The sequence below is a fragment of the Leptonychotes weddellii genome, chromosome 6, assembly GCF_054177405.1.
Source record: "Leptonychotes weddellii isolate Sample4059 chromosome 6, ASM5417740v2, whole genome shotgun sequence".
Lineage (NCBI taxonomy): Eukaryota > Metazoa > Chordata > Mammalia > Carnivora > Phocidae > Leptonychotes > Leptonychotes weddellii.
The window spans coordinates 994,681-1,014,942 of record NC_138374.1 but is presented as its reverse complement, the minus strand read 5'-3'; the positions used below and the strand labels follow the sequence as shown (position 1 = coordinate 1,014,942).

The 20,262-nt window shown below is 61.7% G+C and overlaps 2 protein-coding genes across 3 annotated transcripts in view; both read left to right on the top strand.

The window, feature by feature from the left end:
- Positions 1-2,575, top strand: part of JAKMIP3 (Janus kinase and microtubule interacting protein 3) — an 81,896-nt gene extending 79,321 nt beyond the window's left edge. Inside the window, 1 exon segment of the mRNA XM_081823282.1 lies at positions 161-2,575. The gene's annotated coding sequence lies outside the window, so the exon portion shown is untranslated.
- An 851-nt stretch (positions 2,576-3,426) lies between these two features.
- DPYSL4 (dihydropyrimidinase like 4) lies at positions 3,427-20,246 on the top strand. 2 transcript variants are annotated; one of them, XM_081823283.1, is made up of 14 exons: positions 3,427-3,966; positions 8,172-8,260; positions 8,826-9,010; positions 10,966-11,130; positions 11,696-11,757; positions 11,852-11,932; positions 13,373-13,441; positions 13,819-13,939; positions 14,638-14,794; positions 15,111-15,252; positions 15,881-16,051; positions 16,738-16,917; positions 18,334-18,499; positions 19,430-20,246. In XM_081823283.1, exons 1-14 carry the CDS (start codon positions 3,658-3,660, stop codon positions 19,519-19,521), a joined length of 1,989 nt encoding a protein of 662 aa, XP_081679409.1. In that variant the 5' UTR covers positions 3,427-3,657; the 3' UTR covers positions 19,522-20,246. The 2 variants fall into 2 exon arrangements, with proteins under 2 accessions (XP_081679409.1, XP_006732207.1); XM_006732144.3 differs by lacking the exon at positions 3,427-3,966 and adding an exon at positions 4,110-5,002.
- The last annotated feature ends 16 nt before the right edge of the window (positions 20,247-20,262 follow it).

Genomic DNA, 20,262 nt, shown 5'->3' with positions numbered 1-20,262 from the left:
GGCACCGTGGCTGGTGCTGGAGCCTCTGTAACCCGACCACCCCCGTGCAGAGCCCACACTCCGTCAGCGCCCTTGCCCGGGGCATCTCTCCACACCTTCCCCACTGCGAGCCTTGGAGGGCTCCCACTAGAATAAAGTTTTTTTCTTCACTCTTTTTCAGAGAGGACACAGCACATCGATGAAGCCCGTTTTAAGCCTGACTTCCCTTCCTGCTGAGTGCTCTGGCCCACAGCCCAGGAACGTCTTCCAGATACAGCCCGACTCCTGGGTTGGAGGAGGCTCTTCCATCGACTCCACACCCTTGAGGGTGCAAAGTGTGTGTGTGTGCGCGTGTGTGCGTGCATGTGCGTGAGTCTCTGTGTATGCAGTCATGCATGCTCAACCAGGAGACAAGATTTTAGCTCTTTTGAGGCACCTGGAGGTTGATGTGCTGGGTGGTGACACCTGCAGCCAGGTGAGAATGTAACAAACAACACAGCATGAAAGGAAAGCAAGCTGCGTTTCTCAGGGGCAGAAAGGAGGGGCGACTGTGTCTGCAAGTGTCAGGTTCATTTTATATTTGCATCAGAAGGTGTGTTCAACTCTGGTGCACACGGCTGTCACCAGACCAGGCTTGATGCCCTAGGTTGAAATCGGAGAAAGCTTACAGGATCAGACAGATATGCTTCTCTCTAGCAGGTGCGGGATTTCTGCTGGGCACTGTTAACCCGCACTCGTCCAGGAAGGACCCATCCTTTCTGTGGTCGTGAAAACCACAGTTACTCACTTGGACAAGATACAGGGTGAGTCCACTCCTCCAGCTGAGGCTGCTGCTGGGGTTTGCAGACCGAGTCTGAAATCTTGTTTCATCCTCCGTGCATAGTTTTGTGTCATTCCAATGACTCCATCCTCTCGGCACTCGTTGTGCTCAGAACTGAATGTCAAACAATAGTCTTGAGCTAATCAAAGCCACCGCAGAGCTATGGATGAACTCCCAGACTGGAGCTGGGTAGAGTGTATGAGGCAGGCGTCCAGGAAGTCCGCATGGGGAGGCACATGCTGCCGCCCCAGTGGTTACTGGCCAGGAGTAGCAGCCGAGCGGGCTGGCCGTTCAGGAGCTAATGATGTGCACTCGAAACCCAAATTCACATCGCCTGTGTTCATTTGGATCATCGTGATTTTGCATGTTGTACATCTGTGTGGAGCACGTCATAGGCTGTCCACCACATGCCAGACAGTCTTATCACAGCTCTGTAATCTGGAAATGGGCAAACTCTGCAGGGCAGAGAAGCATGTAGATCTGGACCAGTGCTTACTAAGTTGTTGCTTAAATGTAAAAGTACATAGTGGAAATGGCTCAGTGAATGTTTTAAATAATATTCCACGTACCAAACTGTGTTTGTACCATTGCCATGTTCCCAAAAGCCCACATGGAGCTGCAATGCCCGCCCTTGTCTGCAGAGATCCCTGTTTCTATTCATGTATCCGAGGCACCTTCTTTTCATCTGATCACAAAATCTAGCATTTTGGGACTGGGCTTTTGCCAAAAAAAAAAAAAAAAAGGAAAGAAAAAAAGGAAAAAGCGATTAGGTGCATTTGTCACTGATTCCTGCTAGTCCAGTGAGCATCTGAAGAATTCAGGTGTTTTAAAATTACATGCTTTTTCTAAATCCTAGAGTATACCTTTCATGCTAAACCAGTGGGCTGCACTGAATTTCCTGAAAGTACCTGGGCTCTGTTACTGCAACTCCTCAAACAGGGGATGCTGTGTGTCAATGCCACTCTCTCTCATGGAACAAGAGGACGGACCAGAAGTTGCCAGAAAGGTTTATTGTGTAACCAAGATGTGGACATGTGTTATCAACACAATCACACTGTGTCCACAATACCCAGAACAACACAGATGTTTTTGTTTGTCTACATTAGAAATCCATGTAAATTGCAGCTCCCTGGTTGACACGGATGTGTGAGTGTGTGCACCTCGTTTCCACGTGTCCATGGTCTGTCCAGCTGCTGAAGGACTGTGGCTCTTCCTTAAAGTGTTCAGCTCTTGCAGAACCCGTAGCCTTCAGGACACCCTGCGTGCCTTACACGGCTTGTCAATACCGCATTGGATGTCAGGAAGGAAGGTGTGCCGGGAGTGGGTTTGGAGGCATGGAGACATCAATCCACATGGACCATCACCCCATCACTGAAACCTTAAGATGGATTGTGTGTTTTAACACAGTAACGGATTTACATTTAGGCTCAGGAAAACCAAGTTGTAAATATATGTATCAAATCATATATTTGTTTACTGTATTTTAAAGAGCTTTATTGTAAATTTATGCAACAATGAATTAGGACTTGTTTTACCATGGCAATAGCCAGCCAGTATCTGTGTTCTCTGAAGCAGCTCCTTACTAACCACATTCTAAACATGTGATATTCTGTTCAGTGCTAAACAGTATTCACAGGCCTAAAATAGGTTTGTATGGTGGTCAACTACAAAATTTTGCACATATTTTTGTATTGTGATTCCTATGATACATACCAGAGGATTTTTACTCATTTGTAAATTATTGTACAGTTTTAATAAAAAATGTTTTAAATCTTAGAGGATCAAAGTTCCCTCTTCCCAAGGCATTAAAGTCTGGACATAGTGGCTATGCTAGCCACTTCTGATGCCGTGTTCCACACCAGAGAGGGAACTGGGTCTCCTGCGCACTGGGGAGGGGAGCCAGATGTGTTACCCGCAGCCTCATCCTGCCTCACGGGAAATCACCTGGAAGACAGGCTCTGAAATCACAGGTGCCTGGCAGCAGCTGGCTGAGGTCAGCCACCAGGCAGGCTCCTCCCATAGCTGTTTATCAAGTGAGAACCAGAAGAGAAAATTTAAGTTTAGGAAGTAAAAGAATTTCTGTCCATGAATAAGAACACTGGGCACCAGATTTCACTTGCACTGGACTTCACACAGGTAAGTAGAGGCTGTTTTCAACCACCTTGGGGGAGTGGAAGCCAGAGGTGGACCAGAGGTGGGAAAGTTGCTGATTTAGCTCTGCAGAAAAGCTCCTGCTGCACCAGCACAAGTGTCCTCAAGGTGACCCTCATTGTCCAAACTTATATTTTGAAATGCCTGCTGCGTTAACAGGACAAAGGCTGGGATGTCTTTTCCTTAAAAGTCAGTCTCTACAGGGTTTGACAGACGGACAGCGTCGTCCTGTGACCCTGGGCGGGCTGAGTCCCTCTGCCCTGTCTCACCCCAAAGCCTTGAACTTGGCTTTAAGGACAGTCAGGAGCAGCTCTCCTGGGTGTATCCTCCTGACCCTCTCCACTTGCCAAACGTTTCAGAGTCAGAGCTTCCTTGCCGGGCGTAGGACCTCCCACGGGGCCCAGAAATGTGGCTGGAGTTGCGATAGACAGTGATTTCTTCAGTCGTGCCCTGGCCCGCCCTGCCGGTTGAGCCGGAGGTGGGAACCCACGCACTTCGCTCGGACGGAACGCGCGCCCTCGGACTAGCCCGGCGCGTTCAGCACTCCCTGCGCGGACAGCGCCAGCCCCTTGCTGGCTGGCTCGTGGTCCGGCAGGGGGTTGGGCAGGGGGGCGGGGAGAGCCAGGCCCGGGCCGCCGGGTCCACGCGCAGCGAGCACACCCGCCACAGGAGGCTGGGGGACCGGCGAGCCCTCGCCCGCTGTCGCCATGGCCGCACGCCAGCCACAGGAGCCCGCGGAACCTCTGCCCGCGGGCCTAGGGACGCTGGGCGCAGGCGGCCCCCGGGCTCGGCCCAAGCTCGGCGGCGTTTTCCGCTGCGTGGAGGACGCCTTTGAGAATAAGACGCTACAGCTGGACGCGTCGAGCGGCGGCCGTCGGAGCCTTGGGGCTAGAGAGCCTTACAGCGGGCCACGTGGCGACCCAGAGGGACCGGGCGAACCAGGCCGACATGGCCTGGAGGCTGCGGCAAGTCTGGGAGAGCCGCCCGGCGTGAACCAGGGCCGCGGCCCCCAGCAGGTAGTAGCCGCAGGGCAGAGGCCGCCGGGGCGTGGGCCAGGGGCTGGTCCTCTTCCCAAATCCCCAGGCTCTGCGAGGGGGCCTGAGGGATCGGGAGGGGCCTCCCTCTCCCTGACTGAACGCCTCTGTGCCTGGGACTAAGCTGTCCTGCGCGGCGCCTCAGCCCCAGCCCGCGCTTTCGGCCTCTTCTGCCTTGGTTTTGGTTCTCTGGTCCGTCAGGGGCGCTGGGTAGCTGTCTCTTTCTCTCGCTATCCCTTTCTATCTCTGTCTGTGTCTCCTCAACTTTTCCCCTTGTCCCCGAGCTCCGCGCGGCCTCCGGAGAGCAGCCTTGTGGAGGTGTGTCCACCGCCGGGTCCCAGAGCCCGTACACCGCCCTGCGTTCCGATCCAGGCCCGGGCCATGGATGCTACGGAGCGAGGCTTTGGCCAGAGGCACCTCCCTGAGGGAGTCCGGCTTCCGCAGCGCCTGGGCCTGGACTTGCGATTAGGTTTAGTCCCCGCGGCCTTGGGTGTTCGGGTCACCAGGGAGCTGGCGGTGGTCCGCGGGGCAGGGGCGAGGGCGGGCCTCGCAGGACTTTGCGGGACCTCTCCACCCTCCTTCCGGGGGTGCAAACTCCGCACACACAGCGGCCAGGACCTGTCGCAGCCCTCTCCCACTCCCCACGCAGCATGCGTCCGCGGGTCCGCGTGGGCCTGGGGCACAGGGACCCCGGCCCGTGGCCACCGCAGGGGCCGTGGGCCGCGCAGCTGGTAGGTCCTCAGCACGGCTGGGGCGGGGCTTGAATGCAAAGGAGCAGCGGCGGGCCGGGGGCGGGGCGGGCCCGGGGGCGGGGCTCGGAACGGGAGCCGTGCGCCCTGGCGTGCTCGCACTCGGACGCTCTGCGCCCCCACGTACGCTCCCGGGCTCTGCGCGCCTCCGCCCGGGACCCCCAGCCCAGCTCCGCTTGAGCTAGGCCGCGCGGGCCGAGTGAGGCAACCGCGCCGGCCGGAGGAGCAGGATGTCCTTCCAGGGCAAGAAGAGCATCCCCCGGATCACGGTGAGCCCCGCACCCAGCCCCCCCTTCACCCCACGCCCCCTGCCCACCGCCCCGGGTGGACTGTCCCGGCTCCGCTCCTAGCGCTCTGCCCTCCGGGTCTAGCCCCGGTGCGTGCTTCTGTCCCGCCGCTGGCGCTTCCCGCCGGGTTCCTTCCCGCGCCGCCGGCGGCCGGGTTTTCCGCGAGCGCCTCCCCGGACCCGTTTCCCGAGCCGCACGCACAGGTCCCAGGCCATGCCGCCTTCCCGGGACCTCCTCTGCGCCCGGGGAGGGCGCGGGGCCGGGAGGGGCCTCCTCCGCAAAGCGCAGAGGTGCCTCCCTCCCCGCGGTGGACGGGCGCCGAGGCGGGCGAACTTGGTCTCGGGGCTCTGCCCGGGGGTTGGCGGGCAGACGCGGCCTTTTGTTGGCACCGCCGGCCAGGCCTGGGGCGCGGATGCTGTTCCCCGCGCGGCGCCTCTGGCTAGCTTCGGACCGCGCGTCCGCCGTGCTGGGAGCTCTTTGTCCGAGACAAAGCGACTCAGCCCGGAGCCCCTGGAGGCCCGGACCCCTCTACTGAACCCGGGCTCGGAGACCCCAGGGGAGGCGAGCGCTCACTGGTCGCGGCTGAGCGGGCACTCTGGCAGCCCCAGACCTCGGAAGGAGAGACACCCTCCCCCCAACAACCACATGCACGGGTGCGGATGGTCAGACGGTCCATCCCGAGCTGCCGGGAAACAAAGCCGCCCCTTCCAGAAGCCAGGCGGAGGGAGGGAGGGAGGCGCCCCGGCGCCACCTGGACGGGGGCAGGGGGCGCCGGCGGGGCTAAGACCCGACTCTGGAGCTGACCTCAGCCGGAGGGTGGCGGAGTTGCCGGGTTCACTTCCTGAGAGATGCTCAGGGAAGAAAGACCCCCTCCATTCCCGTTCAGGAGGGGTTCCTGCCTCCAGATTGGCTCAGGGTCCAGATGATGCGGGAAGCCTGCCAAGCGGCAAGCACAGGTTTGGGTGCGGGTGGGACAGACACAAGGCATCTGGTTTAGGGGAACTTGCAGCCTGGTCGGATGAGCACAGCCCTGCATCTCAGCTGCACTTCCTTCTTGGTTCCAAACCCAGGACAGTTTCCAAAGTCTGAGCTCAGGTGCCCGACAGCGGAGGAGTGTAGAAGTGTAGTGACCACAGGTCTTTTCCTAACTGAGGGATAGTGGGGGACACGCAGATCTTCCTAACTGGGGGACAGTGGGGAACACGCAGACCACAAGTCTCTTCTGCCCAAAGCCTTCCCCTTCCTGGGTGTCCTTGAGTTTATCTGAGAATGAGTCGGTCCACTGGCGGCGGCCTTTGGCCTGTGGCAGTTTGTCAGCTGTTGTGTAGACAGACGGTGGGTGGTGGTTTTACTAGTGACTAGAATCCTGAGAACACGGTCCACATGGATATCAAGAAGAGCGGAGGATAATGCAGTAAGGCTCCCACGTAGTGGGCTGTGTGTTGCTTCAGCCGTCTCGTAGGTTCTTGCTAATCACACTGCACAGCTTGGCTCCCGTGGCATCAGGCTGATGGTGTGCGAAGAGCCCTGGCCTGGCCTCTGGGTGGACACTTGGAAGCCCCAGGCAAGGGGCCAGACCTCCTTGTGAGGTCCACATGCCTGGACAGGTCAGAGGGAGTGCTGAGGCTCAAACTGAGTGATAGAAAAAGGGCCGCAGAGCTGGGTTCCCATCCACAGCGTTCTGCACTCTGTGTCTCTGCTCATTTTCCATGTCTCTGCCCGTAATTCTCACCTGAGGTCAGACCATCACCCCTGACAACCGTGTAATGTTCCATGCATGACTCCACTTTCTGCCCCTCTCCGCTCCTTCTCCACCATTTGGTGAGGTTCCTAGAAGTGGTTTATGGCTGCCGAGCCCTAGATCAACCCCCACCTGGTGCCACAGCTCCACGCTGTGGTGGTGACCCACCAACAGCTGACCTCGCTTGCTGGCACTTTGGTCACCCATCTGGGATACCTCCAGGCAGCACCACGACCTGTGATCACCCCAATGTCTTCCTGGCCCTTCACCCCCATGGCCTCTCCATCAGCAGCTCCTGCCTGCCCGACTCCCAGCCTCTTGGACCCCATCTCTGCTCGGCCCCAGGGTTCTGGCCTGAGGCCCCCCATCTCACCTGCTCAGGCTCAGACGGCAGTAGGCTATGGCCCTGGTTCCATTCTCAAGCAGCACATTCTACTTTTTACACAGAGCCAATGTGATCCACCAGACCGTGCTCAAACCCCTGCTTCAGGCCCCCCCAGTGGAGCCCACTGACACCCCAAGCCCAGCATGTCCCACCTGCATCAGGCTCTCGGTCCCCTCACCCCTCCCCTCAGAAGGTTCTGGCCCATTTCCTCTTGTGTCCGGTATCAACTCAAGCTTGTTCCTGCCTCAGGGCCTTTGCAGGGGCTGTCCCCTGGCCGGGAACACCGTCCTTGGCCACTTCATGTCCAGCTGGACACTCCAGTAGGCCCTTCTCTGTCCCTGAAGCAGCCCAGCCTCCTCTCCCATCACGCTGTGACATCAGCCTCTTTGTGTTCTTGGTCTGTCACAGTCTGCGATGGCTTTGTGTAATCTGTCATCCTTGTCTGTCTCCCTGTGCTGGGAGGCATTCCCCCCCGGGGTAGGGACCCTGCCTGCTGGGGCACTGCTCTAACCCCCACATTTGGCACCACGATAGGCCACACCATTCTGGTATGAACCGGAGCCCAGCTGCCATCCAGGAGCTGCCTCTGTGTGGGCTGACGAGGGGGGCCGACCCTCCAGGCCAGGGTGGGATCCTGTGACTTTGTCCCCCTCTGACCTCAGCCTGAGCTCTATGAATTAGGCGATAACTATTTAAATGTAATGCATTTCATTGCTACGCCTTCACCCACATTGGCCCCCGTGGGGCGCTGTGCCTTTGGCGAGGCCACACTGCGGGCCCTGCCTGCCCTGTGGGTGTGGGACCTGCTCGGGGCCTGTGGGAGCCCCCGCCGAGCCGCCCTGCCGCCGGTCACCTCCGCTCCATCCTTGGGGGGTGGAGGACAGCGCAGGCTTCTGTGTCCACCTCTGTGCATACGCATCGTGCCCGAGGGGTTCGAGCATAATCCCAGGGTAAGAAGTTATAGGGACGATGCTGAGGAACTAGGTTTGGAGAAAACTTACCCATCTTCCATTTGTTTCCAATAGAGCGACCGCCTTTTGATCAAAGGTGGGAAGATCGTCAATGATGACCAGTCCTTCTATGCTGATCTGTATGTGGAAGATGGTTTGATAAAGTGAGTTTCTGCCTCAGATATCTTCACAGAGCACATGTGTACACATTGATCACAGATTATCCACAAGTTTACTTTTGGGTGAATTCCACCTAAATTTCTTTTTTTTTTTTTTCCTTTTCTAAAACCCAGCTCAAGCCCAGGCCTTGAGTCACGAGAGATCTCACCAGTTAGTGGCAAGGTCTCAGGAAGCAGGACATTCATTTGTGTTATCATAGCTTTAGGACGATTTGGGGCTCACAGCAGGTGCTCAATAAATACTTACCGCACCTGTTAGCTTCTCTGCTCGTTGTCTGCACACGCTCCAGCCACCGGTCAGTAGAACAGCACATGGAAGGCCAATGGACGTCACAAGGGCAGTCACGCAGGCCCAGGTCCGATCCTCCGTGTGACCGTCTCAAACCCCTGGTGGGGTGTCGTGCTCTCTCATGGTTTCCAGGGGCCTGGTCAGCGAAGTCTTGACTGTGCTGCCCTTTTCCTCCAGGGGCCCAAGCAGATGCTTCCCTGCCTCACCGTTTGTGTTCTGATCCAGGCTCTTGATAACCAGTGAAATCTGTGTTGCTTTCAGACAAATCGGAGAAAACCTCATTGTCCCTGGGGGCATCAAAACCATCGATGCGCATGGCCTGCTGGTCCTGCCAGGCGGCGTTGACGTCCACACGAGGCTGCAGATGCCTGTCCTGGGCATGACCCCTGCAGACGACTTCTGCCAGGGGACCAAGGCCGCCCTAGCGGGAGGGACCACCATGATCCGTGAGTGTCTCCTGGTGTGCGGGGCACCCATCCCACGCCTTGTTCTACTAGCCAAGCTTGTGTGTTGTGGGAAGAGCCTTAAAATGGGGCATTTTTAGGGGTCTGTTTCCCTTTATTACCTTTCAATCTAGGAAATCCTTGCATACTCTTTTGTTTTCCCCGTTTGCATTGTGAGTCATCTTGCCTTGGCCAGCTCTGGAATGCTCCTGGGGTTTCCACAGGAGCAAATGGATGTGTGCCCAGGAATTTATTATTTCCTGGGAAGCTGGCAGCTGGCCAGGGACTAGGTTTTCAAAACCAAAATGTCTTGCGCACACGGAGGGGGTCGTGTTGTCTAAAACAGACACATTTGCTCCTGAGCCCCGCACCTCTGAAGCTTGGTTTGCACGAAGTCCCTGGCTGTGTCAAGAAGGAGGCTGTGTTTTTAGGAAAAGAATGGCAGAGATGCTCGCCCTCTGTTTAGTGCTGGCCCTGTGCTGGGCTGCAGCTCATATGCCGTGGGAGCTCGGCAGGCAAGCCCCACCTAGCAGCTTGCAAGGTGCATGGGCTTGCCTGTGGTGGACTTGACGGTGGTAAGCGCAGAGCCAGGACGGGACCCAGCCCCTGCTCTGGCGGCCTTGGACGCCGTCAGCTCCGCGGTGTGAGTGCAGGCGTCTCTGCTGTGGTTAACCCCTGGCCTCTCACGCCTAGTTGAACGCTGGCTGCACCGTGTTCGGGCTGTTTGGCTGCAGGTAACTCAGCTAACTTTTAGAAGTCACACTCTGCTAACCTGAGCAGGAGGAGGAGGAAGACCCTCCCTAGAAGGCTAGGAGGGTGGGCTGCGCTCACGAGGTGCTCTGCTGTGCGTGGTGCACGGTGCCTTCTGTCACTGCTGCCTCCAGACCCTGGGCTACTTCGCAAGTGGTATTTAGCCATTACTCAACCACCAGGCAAAAAAAAAGCCAACAATGATCCGTTTTTTAGTTTGACTAAGGAGACTGGCCATTTTTGGCCACAGCTCATGTTCGTCACTGGTGGCCAAGGCTGGCCAGGACACCTTTGTGGTTGTCACCTGCTCGTGCCCATGCCGAGGCATCAGACAAGCCGTGGGGTGTCCCCGTGAGGATGGACAGATGCTGCAGGCGCAAGGCTGGCCTCTGCCGAGCCGTGTGTCTTCCTCAGCCTGCCAGGCCCAGGCTGGAGCTGCGGAGGGACCGCAGGGTGGGGTGGCACACACTCCCACGGGGCCCTGGGCATGAGATCTGAGCGGTGGGAAGCAGGGGGGCCTCCATGAGGGGTGCGCTGGAGGAAGGCACAGCGTGGGCCAGTAACCCTTGGGTGGGTGTGCCTTCTTGTTGGCCACCCCTCCTCTGAGCTCTTTCCCTGTGCCCAGGAGAGGCCGTGAGCAGTGTTTGGACCTTGGACCTGAGGCTGGGTGGGGGGAGTGACAGCGCAGCAGCCATGCACCCCTGGTCTCCCCAGGGGTGGGGGGGCGCTGTTGGAGGTGCGTGTAGTCCGTGAGGCACAAGCAAGGGAGACCAGCCCTGGAAACCAGCCCCATGCCGCTGCTCCGGGCAGGCTGCCCAGCTTCAGCACCATGGACGGCGCCCGCACCTGCCCCGCCCCACCCTGCCCTCCTCGGGCCCTCCAGGTGCGCCTCCCTCCGGTAGACACCTGTGTGGGAGGTTAAGACACCTTAACTGCCACCAGTGCTCCTTGGGGTGAATGTGTCCATCAGGGACTAGGGGGGCTCGAATCCGGCCCCTCTTCCTCTGCTCAGAGAAAGGCTGGGGGATGTGGGGCCGATGGGCATGTTCATGGTGGCAGCAGCCCCGCGTAAGGGGCCCGCGGCCTCTCCACTGCTCCCCAGGTGCACTTTCTGATCTCTCGGGAACATGAAACCCGTCTCCCCTGGAGGCCAGGGTGGTTCCCAGTAACCGGAGTGGGGGCTCGGCTGACCGCAGTGCCCCCCACAGTGGACCATGTGTTCCCCGACGTGGGCGTGAGCCTCCTGGTGGCCTATGAGCAGTGGCGGGAGCGCGCGGACAGTGGGGCCTGCTGTGACTACTCCCTGCACGTGGACATCCCCCGTTGGCACGAGAGCATCCGGGAGGAGCTGGAGGCCCTGGTCAAGGACAAAGGTAAGGGCATCTCCCGAGGCTGGCCTGGGGGCCTGGGCTTCCCTAGCCCTGGCTGGGAAGGGGCGCTTCCCTGGGGCCCCTGGCCAGGCTGGACTCTGCATCCGTCTGACCCCGGGGTGGGGGAGGTGTTTGGGAGTTGGGGAGAAGTTGGACATACTGAAGGTCTGTTCTACTTCCAGAGGATCCAGACGAGGAGGTCATCCACCTCTCCATCTGAGGGATGTGTCCTGTAGTTGCCCTTAGCTGTCCCAGTCCCCTTGTCTCCTGCCCCGGGTGAAGGACGAGGGCTGCACATCTTCCTAGACCTTGAAGGTCTTTTTAGGAGCAGAATGCTTTCAAACCCACAGTTCTCTATGCTGCCTGTGTTGCAACAACCAGTCGGGAAACAAGGCTTAAGCTCTTTTAATCAAAAGTCCTAAAGCTGAAACCGCATTAGAGTTTCATAGCGGAGCTGACGTGTTAGTTCGGACCAGGCGCCCGTGGGAGGAGATTCGGGAGCAGTGGAGGCTCCTGGGCATCCGACCGACAACAGCCGAGCGTCTGACCCCTCTTGCCTCTCCTCCAGGTGTGAACTCCTTCCTGGTCTTCACAGCGTACAAGGATAGGTGCCAATGCACAGACGGCCAGGTGAGGGCAGGTGTTGAGAGGAGGGCACAGCAGGTGTTTCAGGCTGCCAGCAGGATGGACGCAGCCCCACACACCTCGTGTGCCCTCTTCCCAGATGTATGAGATCTTCAGCATCATCCGGGACCTGGGTGCCCTGGCGCAAGTGCACGCAGAGAACGGGGACATCGTGGAGGAGGTCAGGGTCTGGGTCCGGGTCCAGGTCAGGGTCTGGGTACAGGTCCGGGTCTGGGCCCGGGTCCAGGTCAGGTTCCGGGCGGGCTGCCTGCAGGGTGGGCGGGGGTTGGTGAGGGGCAGGGGTGGCTCCTAGACACGCAGAAGTGAGCTCTTCATCCCACAAAGCCCGGGGTGGGGAATAGTGAATATATTCTGGTGAGTAGGTTGCCCAGAATCAGAGGGCAAGCCAGCAGGGAATTGGAGGAGCCTGGGGGGCTTTTGGCCGTAGCAGATTTTTCATGATCATCACGCTTATCAGAAGTTCCCCAGAACCAAAATGTTGCTTTTGGGGGGCTGATATGGGGTTTCCCAGTGCCTTCTGCCCCTGTGGATGGAGGCCCCCCCAAGCTGGACCTGTGTTCCTTCCGACCACTGAGCACATGTGCTGGTCCCGTGCCTGCCTCTTGGGCCCTGGGCTGTGGGGTAGGCGCCCCCAGGTGCAGGTGCTGTGGGGTACCTGGGAGGTTTGGGGGCTCCTCACAGGGCCACACATAGCAGCACACCTCCCTGGCATTCCAGACCCACAGAGAAGCTTCCTGGCGGGTCAGGCTCAGCCCCATCCCAAGCTCGAAGGTGGTGACACCTGGGGAGGGCCACGTGGGGTTCCCAGGTAACTTGTCCACCCGCCCCGCCATGAGGGCATCGAGTGCTTCACGTGCCTCTCTGGTCCAAGGCCAGGCCCGGCGGCATGGTTAGGAGAATGTGGTGGGTACAGCTCAGTACACAGGTGGGTGGGCAGAGCGTGCCTGGGAGACACCCCACCAATGCTGGGGAGTCTGGTTATTGGGTCCATGGCATTCTGCTTCTCCCGCATTCTTCATGGTGAAGCTTGGCATCCACATCTTCGTTTATGCAAGAGGCCACTGAGGTACAGATCTTCAAGGGCAAGCTTGGGGAAGATGCAGTCTGTCCACCCCAACTGCAGAGCCCCCAACACCCCTGGGCATGTCCTCACTGGTGGAACCCAGTATGGCAGGCAGGGTGCCCTCACCAAGCCCTGCACCTCATCTGTAATTTAGGGATCTGGGGTCACCCACCCTCCTCCTCCATTCTGAGTTCTCTGCAGTTGGTGATTCTGGGGGACCTGGTGGCCCAGAGCTCAGTTTAGGGGTGCAGGGCTCACGTGAGAGTCAGGGGGCAGGGCTAATCTCCGGGTCAGGGCTAACATGAGAGATTGGGGATCAGGGCTCACATGAGATGTGGAGGGCAGGGCTCATCTCAGGAGCAGAGCTCACGTGAGAGATGGGGGGTAGGGCTCATCTTGGGGGCGAGGCTCATGTGAGATGTGGGGGGCAGGGCTTATCTCAGGGGCAGGGCCTCTTGGGCATCACACCCAGACTGGGGCTCTGCAGGGCTCTGGCTGCACCTGGGCTGGAGTGTGTTGTCCTGTTGGTTTATTTAGGAGCAGAAGCGGTTGCTGGAGCTCGGCATTACCGGCCCTGAGGGCCACGTGCTCAGCCGCCCCGAGGAGGTAGGAGCTTGCCTGCTGAGAGCCACCCCAACCCTGACTGCACCCCAGACTGCCTCTGCACAGGGGCAGACCCTGACCCCATGGCGGGGCAGGGCTGTGATGCGCTTGTCCCCCTCTGGGAGGGGTGAATCAGCGGGCCCTCCCCCCACTGGGCTCATGTGCCCCCACGACCACTGGTGGCCCAAGGCCTCTACCGAAGACCAAGAAGGCGGTGAGGACGGGCTCTGGGTACTGCTTGGGTCAACCCAGATCCTGGGCACTGAGCCACAGGCGGGGTCCTCAGTCATGCACGGTGCCCCCTCTGGGCCCAGGATCCAGGGGTGGTGGTCAGGAGGAGGCCCAGGGCCCTGGCCCGCCTGAGCGACCCCCGTCCCCAGGTGGAGGCCGAGGCTGTGTACCGCGCTGTCACTGTTGCCAAGCAGGCCAACTGCCCCCTGTACGTCACCAAAGTGATGAGCAAGGGTGCGGCCGACGTGGTCGCCCAAGCCAAGCGCAGGGGTGAGTGCCAGGCCCTGGCCCCGCACACTTGTGGGGGGAGCTCCTGGGGGTCAGGGGTCACGTCTCAGGACCGGGCGCTCGGCTGGCTACCCTGGGGCTCGGAGCAGACAGGCCCGAGAAGCAGGGGCTGCCCTGCCTGGCCTGGTGGGGGGTCTCGGGTCTGTGGCCCGTGAGGGAGGCAGTCCCTCTACAGGCGGGGCCCAGTCTCCTGTCTCGTCCGGGTCGCAGCTGCTCACCTGTGGGCCCTGTTTGCCCGGAAGTGACAGAACGTATGCTGTGTCTGTGTGAGTGTGGCGTGTGCGTGGGGGACGCGGAGCCCGATTCCATGTGTGATGGAACTTGGACCCCTGGGAGCCCCACATCACTGTTCGCTGGGTCAGGGTCTGCCCATAGAGCACCCCGCAGCTGGAGGAGGCAGGGGGTACAGAGAAGAACTGGGGTCCACGGGGACAGGCCTCGGACAGGCAGGGGCGGGCAGAGCGGACCGTGTCTCCCCGCAGCCGTCGCCCGGCTGCTTCCCCGGCAGGCGGTGTGGGGGAGCGGGTCCGGAGAGGCCCCCCGCGTGGGAAGCCGTCCAGCGTCGGGAAATTGAGGGATAGTTGGGGGTTATCACCAGCACAGCGCTAGGCTCCCCACCCTGCCCGGGTCCTGGGGGGCATGCAGGCCGGCTGGGGCCCCTCTCACGGGTCTCACTGCAGGGGTGGTCGTGTTCGGGGAACCCATCACTGCCAGTCTGGGGACCGACGGCTCACACTATTGGAGCAAGAACTGGGCAAAGGCCGCGGCCTTCGTCACATCGCCCCCCGTCAACCCGGACCCCAGCACTGCAGACCACCTCACCTCCCTGTTGTCCAGGTAGGGACCTGCTCCAGGGTGGCCCCGCTGTGGCCCGCGAGCTCCACACCCCCCCGCCCCCTGTGGCCTCGATCCGCCGGCAGCTCCGACTTCTGCACAAACACTGGCCCAGGATGTCCCGGGCCGAGGCCCCACACTCATCTGCCCCGGCCCTCCTGTGCCCTACCCAGGGGTGACAGCTCTGCCCAGCTCTCCCAGACACCCTCCAGCACCTGTGGGCTGTGCTGGCCGGGGAGGGGGACAGAGCCGATGGCGGCCTTTGCTGGCTCAGGAAAATCAGGCCACCGTGGGCTCCCCCGACCCCGACTTTTCTCAGTGGGGACCTCCAGGTGACCGGCAGTGCCCACTGCACCTTCACCACTGCCCAGAAGGCCGTCGGCAAAGACAACTTCACACTCATCCCCGAGGGCACGAACGGCATCGAGGAGCGCATGTCTGTGGTCTGGGAGAAATGTGTGGTGAGTAGAGTGGGGGCCGCAGGCCATGCTCCACGCAGGGTGTCGGAAAGGGAGGCCACTGACCACTAAGCACTCCCTGTGCAGGGAGTGTGGGCTCCCCGGGGTGTTGCCGCCCCCAGCCCTGCCATCCAGGACTCCCGGGACAAGCGGTTCTGGTCCCCCTGGAGGAGACCCCCGGCACTGTGAGGCGGCCAGGCCCTCCCCCAGATTCATGTCACCCGCAGAAAGCATCTGGGAGAGTGGGGTTCCTGTCTCCTGTGGAATTACACTCTGCGCTGCTAGTCTCCCCAGAATGCCTGAGATTTCCTCAGACTGCCTGTACCCCCAAACTCCAGCCCTGACCCCAGGCCTCTCTCACCGCCCTGCTTCCCTAGGCCACCTGGTGGGGTGGGGCTGTCCTGTCCTTCAGGGGACACAGACATCGTCAGAACCTCACATTGACTGACACGCAGCGAGCACCGTGTTCGTGCGCAGCCTGAGAGGGACCTGGGAGTTCGCAGGCGGCGGCACCCTGGGCACATGATCCTGACGCCGCTCGCCGCCTGGGGGACGGGGGCCCCCGTCCACACACAAGCCTGGAGCCTAGGACCCCCACCCCCCGCCCCAACTTGGCTGTCTTGCTTCCCAGGCCTCAGGGAAGATGGATGAGAACGAGTATGTGGCTGTGACCAGTACAAACGCAGCCAAAATCTTCAACGTGTATCCAAGGAAGGGGCGAGTGGCTGTGGGCTCCGATGCTGACCTGGTTATTTGGAACCCCAGGGCCACAAAAATCGTTTCTGCCAAGAGCCACAACCTGGTAAGAGAAGCCTGGTCCCTAGGTCAGGGTCCGGGTCAGTGTCAGGGTCCAGGTGCAGGTCCGGGTCAGGGTCAGGGACCAGGTCAGCGTCAGGGCCCAGGTCGGGGTCCGGGTCAGCATCAGGGTCCGGGTCCGGGTCCAGGTCAGGATCCAGGTCAGCGTCAGGGACCAGGTCAGCGTCAGGGCCCGAGTCAGCGTCAGGGTCTGGGTCTGGGTCCAGGTCAGGATCCAGGTCAGTGTCAGGGACCAGGTCCGGGTCCGGGTCCAGGTCCAGGTCCGGGTCCGGGTCAGGGGCCAGGTCAGGGTCTGGGCCCGGGTCCAGGTCAATGTCAGGGACCAGGTCCGGGTCCGGGTCCAGGTCCAGGTCAGGGTCTGGGTGCAGGTCCGGGTCCGGGCCCGGGTCCGGGTCCGGGTCCAGGTCAGGGTCTGGGTACAGGTCCGGGTCCGGGCCCGGGTCCGGGTCAGGTTCCGGGTCAGGGCCGGGCCGGGCAGCCCTCAGGATGAGCACCCGCCCCTGCCCCACCTCCCCAGTTCCTTCTGAACTCCGGCCCTGCCGAGGTGACGGTTCTTGTCGGAGGTCCTAAAGCGGGCGCACCAGCCTCCGAGGATGCTGGTCGGCCCACAGTGCGCTGAGGGGAACCGGGGCCGTAGCGCTGGGAGCCAGACGCTCCCCCCTGTCTCCCCAGAACGTGGAGTACAACATTTTTGAAGGCCTCGAGTGCCGAGGAGCCCCCACGGTGGTCATAAGTCAGGGCAGGGTTGTGCTGGAGGACGGGAACCTGTTCGTCACCCCCGGGGCTGGCCGCTTCATCCCCCGGAAGACGTTCCCCGACTTCGTCTATAAGCGGATAAAGGCGCGCAACCGGGTAAGGCCCCAGCCCGGCGGGGGAGGCGCGGAGCGCTGCGGGTCCGCGAGGCTGCTCCTCCAGGTCGGCCCTGCCCAGCGGGGTCGGGGGCAGCGGGGGCGGCGGGGGCGGCGGGGCCGGCGGGGCGGGCGGGCGCTTAGTAGCGGCTGTGTTACAAACATCAGTGGGCGCCGCCGCCCCGGGAGAGCGATAGGCTGCAGCGCAGGCAGCCCGGGCTCCCCGTGCGCGTCCCCGTGCGCAGCCGTGCCCGTGAACAAACACGCAGGGACACGCAGTTTCCCCAACAGCTTTCGCGAGCTTAGAAGCTGTGAGTCCTCTTCCCTCTGCTGGGCTACGCACTGCGTCGCCGGGTGCCCCAGGCGTCTGTCTGCCTAGGCCCCCCCCACGGCACGTGTCAGTGGCTCACGCACGCGCACGCACAGCACGCACTGCTGGCGCACGCACAGCGCGTGTGGGTGGCACACGCACAGCACGCGTTGGGGACGCACGCACAGCACGTATTGGTGGCTCACGCACGCGCACATACACACGCACGGTACACACAGGTCTGCATTACGCAGTTTTGTAGAAGGATGGCGTCTGAATCGGAGCAAGGCGGGCCGGGTCAGGGGTCTAACTCGCAAACACACGGGGGTCTCAGGTGGTGAGGGCCGCGCAGCTGCTCCCCCAGGAGGGACGTTGAGAAGGCGGCCCCGCCGGCCAAGGTGCAGCGTCCAGGCCAGAAGGCCCGGCATCCCCAGCCCTCCTGCTCGGTGGGGTGGGGGGTCCGGGGCACCACGTACCACCGACGCACGGAGAGGTGGAGGGCTCCCAGGCCCTCCCCCAGGGTGATCGGGGGAGTGTGGACTCAGACCCAAATCCTTGGGACTCGAAGCCCCACACTTGCCGCTCGGCGGTGCGAGCCGCCACGCCGTGGTGACCCCCCCAGGGCTGGCCACCATCGTGAGTCTAGACACGAATCCCAAGGGAGGCGCCCACAGGAAACACAAGCACACGGGGCGGTTTTGCTTCGGTTCGTGGCCCGTTCGTCTGTCGTGGTGGCTGCTGGGAAAGGTCTCTGGCCTTGGGGCCACTTTCAGGGAGACCCAGGGCCTCCTCCGGGCTGGAGTGGGGGCTCTTCTGGGGCCACAGAACCGTGGGTCCTGAGGAGGCAGGGGCTGTCGGGGCTGGTTTTCCATTCCCAGAAGAGGCCACCTGCTCAGGGCTGCCCGTCTGAGTGGTGTCCTCCAACCCAGGGCACTGCCACCCAGCCTCGGGGGCAGGAGGAGTTGTGTGCACGTGTGTGGGCACGGAGACGTGTGCGTGCAAGTGTGCAGGTGGACGCGGGGAGCCCTGGGCTCTGGAGCCCGACCGAGGGGGGCCCGTGGAGCGGAGCACGCTCAGCCCCCCTCACGCCCAGGCCCCTCGGCCCTGCAGCTGGCGGAGATCCACGGCGTGCCCCGAGGCCTCTACGATGGGCCCGTCCATGAGGTGATGGTGCCTGCCAAGCTGGGGGGCAGTGCCCAGGCCCGTGCGTCCTGCCCAGGGAAGATCTCGGTCCCACCAGTGCGCAACCTGCATCGGTCGGGGTTCAGCCTGTCTGGTGAGTGGAGCGGGGCGGGGGGCGCTTTGCGGGGCCATCCGCAGGGGCAGGAGGGCCCCTGGGGTCACAGGTACCAGGGCTCAGCCTGTCAGGGGGCGAGCTCAGCAAGGCTGCAGACTCCATCCACAGCCACCCGCAGACTGGGCAGGGTGGGGACTGGGGGCAGGACATGCTTCCGCCTGCCCTCCCGGGGCCCAGGCCCGGGGTGTGGACCTGTGGGGAAATCCTGTCCTGCCCCGGCGTCCGCCCCAGAGTGGCCGCAGTGACCCCCACCTTGCACCAGCCATGCCGAGGAGAGGGCTTCACTCTGAGCCTAGGGGTGAGCGTGGGATGCCTCTGTGGGAACCCGAGTGCCACGTGGGGTCCAGCCCCTCCAGTCTCAGAGTTGCATGTGAGGCACATAAGGAAGGGGTCGATGAGCCTATGGGGACATATGGGGATGCTCTGGAGGGCTCAGGTGGCCCGGTGTGCCGGCCGCTGCTTGGGCCTGTGGTCGGGGTCCTGGCACGCTGTGTGGCGGGTTCCTGCAGAGGCCCTGGGCCCCAGGTCCTCCCTGCAAACCAGAGCCAGACCCTCCCTCTTCCTGCCCCCGATGTCCTGGCCTGACCGCCCTCTTGGGTGACAGTCCCTGCTCGCTTCCTGGACACACAGGACCTGGCCAGTTGCCCCTGGAAAGCCAGGGACGTCTTAAAAGCCAGGGGCAGCCTTCTCCGGCCACAGGGCTGAGACCCACGGGCCGGATGAGCAGGCCTGGCCTCCGGCCGCACTTCCTGGGCACCCCTGCCTCAAAGTGGGAGCATCGGCGGGTCGCCTCCTCCCCGCGCCAGGCTGTCCGCGGTGTGGGTGCTTGGGGACGCGGCAGCCACCGCCGTGGTCACAGCTGCAGCCAGTGTGGCCGCGCCCCCGCCCTCACACCCGCCTTTTCTGCAGGGTCTCAGGCTGACGACCACATTGCCCGACGCACGGCTCAGAAGATCATGGCCCCCCCCGGCGGACGTTCCAACATCACCTCGCTGTCCTAGGCGTCCCCTTGGGGCCCAGCGAGTTGGTGCTGTCCCACAGGGCAGCGGCTGGTGGGGGCCGCTCACCTCACTTAGCTCTCCCTTTGTTGAATTTACCTGAAAGGTGCTTGGCCTCACCTTCCCCCCGAAACTCCCCTTTTGGGGTCCCAGGTCTTGTAGGAGGAGCCCGTGCAAGGAGAGGGGGGTTTCACTGCCAGGTTGAGGAGGCTGGAGGTGGTGGCCCTGAAGGACGGCCAGATGCTGCACGAAGGCAGGGCTGCCACCCGGCCAGGCCCACCACAACCCCCAGGCCCTCACAGATGCACGGACAGCGGGCCAGGCTGCAGGTTCGGGGCGCTTGCTCCCTTCTCCCTGTTGTGGATCACTGCCCTGCAAAGCCCCGGGCCTCCCGCCGGCTCCTCTCCCTGTCCGCTTGGCGTGGGGGGAGCACCCACAAGGCTTCAGGGACCCATCGGGAACTTAGCGAAGGGCGGCCTTGTTTGTACACGTTGCCAAGGACCAAACTTGGCCCGCGTAGTTGCCTGTCTCCAGGGGAGTCTTAGGATCCTTTAGCTGAGATGCTGTCCTTTTACTACTAAGTGTGCATTGCAGTAGTTGGTTAGAGCAGTGGTTTTGTGCGTTGGGGACAACTGTAGCCGGCAAGCTGCATGCCCCCCGCAGCCCCGACGGCGGCCTGCGCCCCAGGCCCCCGGGAATCGGGTCAATTAAAGGCGTCCGGGTGAGAAGCTGCTGGTGTGTGGC

What these genes read in the sequence shown, in the direction of transcription:
- DPYSL4 (XM_081823283.1), top strand. Translation starts at nt 3,658, where the DNA reads ATGGCCGCACGCCAGCCACAGGAGCCCGCGGAACCTCTGCCCGCGGGC. An exon ending in TGCTCAGCCGCCCCGAGGAG is followed by an intron (nt 13,442 to 13,818) that starts GTAGGAGCTTGC and finishes CCCCGTCCCCAG; the next exon opens with GTGGAGGCCGAGGCTGTGTA. An exon ending in GTCGGGGTTCAGCCTGTCTG is followed by an intron (nt 18,500 to 19,429) that starts GTGAGTGGAGCG and finishes CCTTTTCTGCAG; the next exon opens with GGTCTCAGGCTGACGACCAC.